This window comes from Ascidiella aspersa, chromosome 1 (genome assembly GCF_963924565.1).
Source record: "Ascidiella aspersa chromosome 1, kaAscAspe10.2, whole genome shotgun sequence".
Taxonomy (NCBI): Eukaryota; Metazoa; Chordata; class Ascidiacea; order Phlebobranchia; family Ascidiidae; genus Ascidiella; species Ascidiella aspersa.
Window position 1 is genome coordinate 22080306 of NC_139447.1, and position 8086 is coordinate 22088391.

Consider the following 8086-nt stretch of genomic DNA (forward strand, 5'->3'; position numbering starts at 1 on the left):
ACACCTATCATGGTGAATCGGAAAAAACAAAACATATATCAAGCACAGACTTTTACAGGTAAATACTGTACCGAACATGGGAGTTGTACAACAAAATAATTGTCTTATTTTTATTAACTAAAGCAGCATGCCACTAATTCCGGTATTAGTCTAAGTTAAAAAAAGCTCGTGTGCTTTAATTTTAATTCTAATCTAATATCTCATTTTTCTGAAAATGCTAATTTGTGCAACACCGTTTTTCAGCAAGTGGTACAAAAGCTACCGTATATACTAGGAAATAAAATAAAATAAAGGCATGATAAATTATAAAAAATAGGATAGCCTGTGGTATCATTTTTTTCCACTTCGCATCTCTGATCACTAATGCAAATTAATCACTACCGGCTTAGCGTAAGATGGAACTACTGGCTTAGCGTAAGATGGACTTTCTTATAATATGTTTTATATACTGGAATACCAACACTCTACAGTAACTTGAAATTGTTTGAATATGAACATGACACTAGAATATATAATACACCGAAAAGCCATCGCAGACTCGCCGAATCTGTCGATCTATGATGCAAGCAGAGCAAGCCAGAAAAACAACTGGCCTGCAATGAGGTTCGAACTCACGACCTCCGGTCAAGCCGGGACCGTCGCTCTACCAACTGAGCTATGCAGGCTCAGAGAGGAGCGAGTCGAGAAACAACCATGCGCCAATACTTGCACATTTTGTTAGTACAAGCAACTTCACACTGGGGGATCAACAGTCCGTATCAATCAATGAAAGACACACACAAACATATGTGTTTAATAACATCTGTGATCTAGCCCCTCGGAAGTTGCTTTATGACCAACGATTACGGCTTCCGTATCAATAGTACAACGGAAGCCGTAATCGTTGGTCATAAAGCAACTTCCGAGAGGCTAGATCACAGATGTTATTAAACACATATGTTTGTGTGTGTCTTTCATAGAATATATAACGTTCAACATGGAATGATTTGAACTAACCTAAAATATTTTGTAAATATCCTAAAATTGTATTGTCAAACTTGAGCGTAAACAAAGCGGTTAAAAGTGTTTCAAATGATATAAAGGTTATTAAAAATAGGTAAAACAATCACAAGTTCATATAAGTTGGCGATTGTTGTATATTCTGGGCTCGAATGTTTTCTTTATTTAGCAACTGTTAAACAGATATATCGATTGAGTTTGTTCTCAGCATTTCAAACAAAAATAATAACTGTAATAAACGAAATTTCAATTTATTTGATTTCAATATATGTTTTGACAACTCTAACAATCTTCAAAAACTAAATGGCAATAATCGTAATTAAAATCCAATTTGCAAATTTAAAAGCCCATAAATTAAATTCTATTCTAATTTACAAATTCCTCTAATCGTTGAAGTCTGCTGTTGAGTAGGACTATTCGAAATTAAACTATAATTCAATCAATGTTTTTAATTTTTACAAATCGCATGAACCGTATATCTTAATAAATATACACATTTTTGTAAACTTTGTTAGCTTTTGAGGATTTCGTTCAAATATTTGTGACGGATGAAGAAACTGGAACAAAAACTGGAAGCGTCGCTAAGGACTACGCGAAAAGAGTCTTCAACGATTTAACGTCAAGTAAAATTTAGTAATATAATTAAAATAAAAAAAATTTATATGAGTTGTGGGGATATTCGATAATATCAAATCGGAGCCGATACCCGATGACAATTGGTATTAGTGGTCTTCGTCCGATACTGGCGGCGTGACTCGTCCGATACTAGGATGGTGTCGGTGTCTATCGGATAACCAATTAGTATAGAAATTTCATGATTTGCATTTTGACGCATCGATGTCTACCCTGAAATGTAAACTTATCAAACAATTGTAGTTTAATAACTGGAGGTAACTATATAAATTACCGCTAAAGCTAGTTTGGGCGAACCAAATGAGAATTATCTCTGAACCTTTCAATGTCATCTATTTTGCTTATTTGATCGGATCGGATTACGATACTTTTCAACAAGTGTAGGTATCGGCATAAGAAAATAACTTCGAGTATCAATCATTCCCAAAGAAAATTCAATAGGCAAACACCTAAAATTTTTAACGGTTTTGTTGTTACCATCGTATTACCAAGAGCGCCATGCGATTAAGATAAAAAAAAACGGGGTTGTTTTATCAACAAATTTATCAACAAAGCATATATAAAAAAGGGAAAAAATGTATACAAAAACACTTGATACAAAACTAGGTAACATTGTATGAATGTAAAAATAGAGCCTTAATTTTGTTTATTAAGAAATAAAAATCACATTTACGCTTTATTTTGTTAAAAGTAAGTAAATTCGCGTTTTGGCCTAGTTATATAAAGTTATTGTTGTTTCCGGTTTTTGTAGTTAATTCCTTACTTCAAGCAATAAAAAGGTGTAACGTTTTAAACGTGCGCTGAAAAGTAGGGATGTTCACTAGTATCCGATCGGAAACGATACCCGACGCGAATTGGTAGTATCGGTACTCGTCCGATACTAGGGTGGTATCGGTGCCAAACTAATATAGGTTTTGCAATGATCTGTGTCCAACGCGTTAGTGATTTATAACTTATTTATCAAAAAAAAAAATATATATATGTATATATATTAACAATTTAAGTGTAACCAATGCTCATCACGCTAAAGCAATATTTTACCTAATAACCTCAAGAACTACTCTTTAACGTTTCACCCTTTTATTTTTCTTAGGCTATTTTGCTTAGGCTATTTGGGCATCGTGCCATACTTTAATGTCCAAAATATGGAGTTTTGTGATTAAATTGAAATATCAAGTATCGGATATCCCTACTAAACATTCATTTAAGCCCTATTTAACAGCACAGACGAGTAGCTATTCACAAACGATTTGGTCTTGTAGATTCTTACCAATTAGGTGCCAACAATGTCACCTTAAGTATATCGGGGGAAGGCATTGTACCTCAAAGCGGATTGTCACCAGGAGCTATTGCGGGAATAGTTATTGGAGTTGTTGCACTTACTTTGTTATTCGCTATTACAGTGATCGCGTACAACAAAAGGTAAACTATAATGTAAAGAGTAAAAACGCCATATGGTTATAGATTAAAATGACATTCTATCCAGCCCATTTTTTGTTGAACACATTCAAATAGCTATTGAGAAATTTAGTTTAAAATTTTCGAAAAACGCATATTATTTATGATGCTCGGGCAGGTTTTAAAGAAATTCAATGCAGTTTTAACGGTACGCCCTTAGACCCTCCGCGTATAAACAATGCGGTGCTTGAATAATACTTGTATCCTCTCCAAGTCTACTTGTTGGAATTGCTGAAAATCAGAAAGTTTTGCTTCTGCCATTTTTTATCTAAATTGCTTGATGAGCAAAGCAATTTGCCTGATAAGTAAGGTGACACCACCTCCAAGGTGACAAAATTGTAAAATGTTTTGTTGCAGATATTCACCGCAAAAACGCGGATTATATACAGAGTACAAAGATGAAGTTGAACATTTAGACAATCCCGGATATGACATGAGCCTTGACGAAGTAAACTATACCTTGTTTCTTGTTTTTATCGAAACACAACAAAACAAATAGTTGAGATACCAAGAACGATAAATATATTTTTGAAGAATCCTGATTATATTTGCGCACATTTTTGTACTATACACCTAAAACGGCCAAGATAATTAAAAGTCCACCACAAAACCAAAATTTGGATTAGAATTTGTAAAAGACCTTGTGTTAACACGTCCTAATATTTGTTATAGCCTATATTGTAATATTTTCAGAAACCGACAGGATTATCCAAAGGAGAACATTCTCTGGACAGTAGTGTGGCTGGCTTGCCTGGCATGGGTGCACTTACTAATAACTTTGGTATGACGTTTGGGAATCCATTATATTCTGAGGAAGATGTATAAATAAGATACATGATAGAAGGCAAATCATTGTTTAATTCCCCTTTAATATTGACTGTATGCGATCCGTTTTTACAAACTTAACGCTGACAGTGCGTAATAAATGTAAATCAATTTACCATTCTTCAACTAAATTGTTTTTTCATCCTGATCTAAAAATGCGTTGTGTCCATAAATATAAGTACAATGACAATCCGTCCAATTGATTATAAACTATGTCTGAACCTGCATATGATCGTATTAACAATTTGGATATCAATTCGTCTTGGTAATACCACGAAAAAGTATAGAACGACACCATCATTTATTTTTTTAACAATTTGGTAAAAAACGGCCATGCAGTCGCACGTTTAAATGTATTCCGAAGCCACTTTCGGTGCATAGTCTCTTGGTCTGTAACTTGAGTGATTATGAGATCTTTTAGCTGGAGGCAGAGTAACGTTACGAAAGCTCGAGTTATATATACTGTCGTCCTCTTGGCCAATGCAGCAATCCGATTTGGAAAAGAAAAAACATACTCCTGAAATTCAGCATAGATAATTAACTTACTGTTATCTTAAAGAGGGATAAATCATTATAAAAATGAATAATAAACTTGATAATGCTTTTTGGAACGCACAGTTTAACTGAGTAGTGGTCAGTTAGGCCGATATTCACAAAAAAGTTATTTATTCGACTGGTTTTCACCACAGGATAGATTTTCTAGCGATTGGCTATAGCTATTATAGAGATAGTTAGCAAATTGTTTTGGTCGGCCACCTGATTTCGGTTTTTAGCCTGATAGGCAGCTTGTTTTTTTATTGGCGAGCCGTTGAAGTAAGACAGTGGGTGTTTCAAAACAGATTTCCATTTAACACGGGATTTTTAGGCCTTTTGTATAAATCTTACCGCAGGTCACTTTTTCGGCGACGAATGCATTGCTTGCACACAACATTTTTGTATGATGTATTTAGTTTAGCCTAACGAGGAACTCGGTGTTAAATATGTTTCAATTTTGGATGATTTTTTTTACTTTTTAAGCAATTAAAAAATACTAACCAGCAATTAAACCAAGGAGACTAGCTGCAAGAGCAAGAAATATTCCTCTGCCAATCGTGTAACCCAAACCGGCATTGGGGGCTTGGTGATACCAGATTCTCTCATAATATATTTCCGAAAGATACCAGCTTCCAGCAGAACCAACTAATATAGCTGAAAGTTAAAAATATAACAAATAAGGTAAAGTAATTAAGTGGGTTTATAGGTTAAATAAGCGTTAATGGAGGTTTTAGGCATTCTCAAATACATACGTTCATTCAAGTAAAACCAATACAAAATCTGAAACGAAAAAAAGTTTTAAACCAGATTAAACACATGACCAGCAAATTGGTTCGGGTTATTCTAAGGTGGGAGCGAATTCTATTTTACACCCAAGTGATTTTTTTATTAGAATTAGGATGAGCGACCGATGATGCCAGCATATAATTCTGATATTTTACTTAACTTTGGTTTAAACATAATTTTAGCTGTTTTACAAATCAAACATGCGCTCTTATGAAAGTTCATCGTCGCTTATAGACCCTAGTGCAGAGGTCACCAATCTTTTCATAAAGGGTCAGATAACATGAGACTGGTAATCACGGGCCGACTACTGTAACGATAAAAGCGCGGGTAGGATTTAAAATTTTGTTTCGACCTACTTGACTTGAATACTATTAAACGAAGATAACAATGGAAAATATTTTCCAAAATATAAACAGATCCTTATAAAATCTCCGTTTATAGTTTAACATTTCATCCAAATTTAACTTTTATTTGGTTCTAAATTTTGTTAAATAATTTTTTTAAACGGGTACAAATTCATTAGTGTAGGAGATGCTTAACTGTTTTTGTATGTTTACCGTTTCAACAAAGATGAATATCCGATTTACATTTACCCCAAAAATATAAAATGGTGCTCATTTATTAAAAAATGAAAGTAACAAATTAGCAGTTATATTCAATGCGACGGCTGCCCTTGCACAACACACTAAGGAATTTGAAAAACACCTCAAAAAGTAAATCCAAATATTTTTCCTGGTACTTTCTCTTTGCTATTTTTTAACAATACATTTTTAGTCACTTTTACAGAATACATGTATCAGTCAATGATTTGTTATTTTTACCACTGAAAAACGATCAAGAATAAACTTACTGGACAGTGACAAAAAGTAGGCAATCACATGCAAAAGAAGCACTGAAATTTTAAAAGGTGTAGGCCACTAAACCTTACAGTGATCGCTACTAATTTAATAAAACACAAAACTTTCCAGACATAAACTGCACAAAAATTAAACTTAAAACACGCTGTCTGCTCCCAGACACGTTACCCAAAGTTACGACGTGACTGCCGAAAAAGCTGATGAATTCAAACAGCAAAGGATGTAACAATGAAGTAACTAAGACATGGATGTTGCCTTAAAAAATATATCCATTAACGAAGCATAAGGTTAGCGACACTAGACGATAAAGAATCAATAGGCTCCTAATCTAGCTTCGAATTAGCAGTTAATCTGAATAGGAAATACTTAGATCTGGCACAAATTTTCTGTCCCGTTAACTGATTTGGATATTTTTATTGATAGCTCATAACCTCCTAAAACGAGGATATTTACCCTAGGTTAAGAACGGCTGCATTAGAGGATAAGAGTAAACTTTTAGGAAACCGTGGTATATTTCCTTAACAACCATAAAAGCCACCCACACACACGCTTTACAGGTTTATATTAAAGGCCTACACCTACACCAAACTTATTTAAAAGGGACAATACTTGGCCGAGATAAAATTTGGTTTTATGCACAAATAAGGTTAAAATTTTTGTCGTATTTTACCAGTTCATCGTGAATTAAGGAGGATCCAGAAACTTTTGAGCGATTTTTGTTTTACATATTCGCGTTTTCGTGTATTTTCTTTTTCCATAAGTGTTTAAATTTTCGGAAAAATGGTAATTTTAGAAAATTGAAACCTAAAAAGCTTTGTTGATAAGAACGATTCTTCCACATTGTTTTGTAAATGCTCAATAAAGCTCAAGCGCCAGCACAATGCAATTTTTTGTTTAGCTTTTGCCATTGTTTGAACTGCCGTATCGAACACAAATAAATATGCTAGCAAACCGTTTTGAGCAGCAACTGACTAAGTGTTTTAACGCAATACTCAAAAAACATTTAAGGAGCGAAAACAAAATGAATAAAAAGTAGTAAAACTACATTAATACGTAGTTATTGAAAAATGACTTTCTGTACCTCCTACAATGCAAAACCATCCAGCGATGGTGATAAACCGATGTTTTTGTGTCAACTGCAACGATTTAATCCGACAGCATTGTCCACCGTAGCCACCGAGCAGCATGGCGCACCCAAACAGAATAATGGCGGTGATGGTTGCTGCTCTGCAGTAGTGCTGTCGTGCTAACAATCAAATTGGGACATGTTTAACTTTATGTACGTTAAAACTGACATTTAAAATAATAATTTTATCTTACGAATGTTAGAAAGACGTTAGCTTCCAATTTATAGTTTGATTTAATTTTGTTCTATATTACTTTATTTGTCATGATATACAAAAGAATCATCTTTGTTGAAAACGCTTAACATACTTAATTATTAGGCAATATTTTGTCAGTCATTTGCTACGCCATATACCATTTTAAAAATGAACAGTTTAATTACGATACTTACGACTGATTTGCCTGTCGATAACTGTTTTCCCAAAATATCCATCGCAAACCCAACTGCCGTCTGTGTTTATCGTGCAACCGATCCAGATACCGTAACAAACACTGTAAGGCTGGACCGCAAGATCCTCGCTGGACATCTTCCAGCAACGATCGAACAAACACCACAAGCTGCCGGCCTCAGCAAAGAAAGTAGCTATTAACCCGACAAGTTGCAACAGATGAACCATAATAGGTGTATTGGACACCATGGTGCTGGCATTTTGGTTGTACATTGGTATTACGTCTTATGAAACACAATCAGTTGAATAAACTGTGCAAAACACAAAATGCACAACTAGAGATACGTATAACAATAACGAAAAGCAGCTTCTGCCAACTTTATTACTTAAATTACCATGTCACAGTAGCAAAGACTAACTGTACTGTAATGTAGGGTGTAAAATTCTCTTCGCAATACGGTTTCGGATTTACCGAAAAAA

General features: G+C 34.4%; 1 protein-coding gene across 1 annotated transcript; it reads right to left on the reverse strand.

Annotated features, from left to right (window-relative positions):
- Positions 1-3779: 3779 nt before the first annotated feature.
- Positions 3780-7855, reverse strand: LOC146168277 (claudin-15-like). The gene is made up of 4 exons (XM_083386246.1): positions 7609-7855; positions 7174-7338; positions 4951-5103; positions 3780-3898 (listed from the first exon to the last, which is right to left on the reverse strand). Exons 1-4 carry the CDS (start codon positions 7853-7855, stop codon positions 3780-3782), a joined length of 684 nt encoding a protein of 227 aa, XP_083242372.1.
- Between the last annotated feature and the right edge of the window lie 231 nt (positions 7856-8086).

Coding starts and splice junctions, on each gene's coding strand:
- LOC146168277 (XM_083386246.1), bottom strand. CDS start 7,855: ATGGTGTCCAATACACCTATTATGGTTCATCTGTTGCAACTTGTCGGG. Junction 7,339..7,608: donor TATCGACAGGCAAATCAGTC/GTAAGTATCGTA, acceptor TTTGATTGTTAG/CACGACAGCACTACTGCAGA. Junction 3,899..4,950: donor TCTCCTTGGTTTAATTGCTG/GTTAGTATTTTT, acceptor CATCTTCCTCAG/AATATAATGGATTCCCAAAC.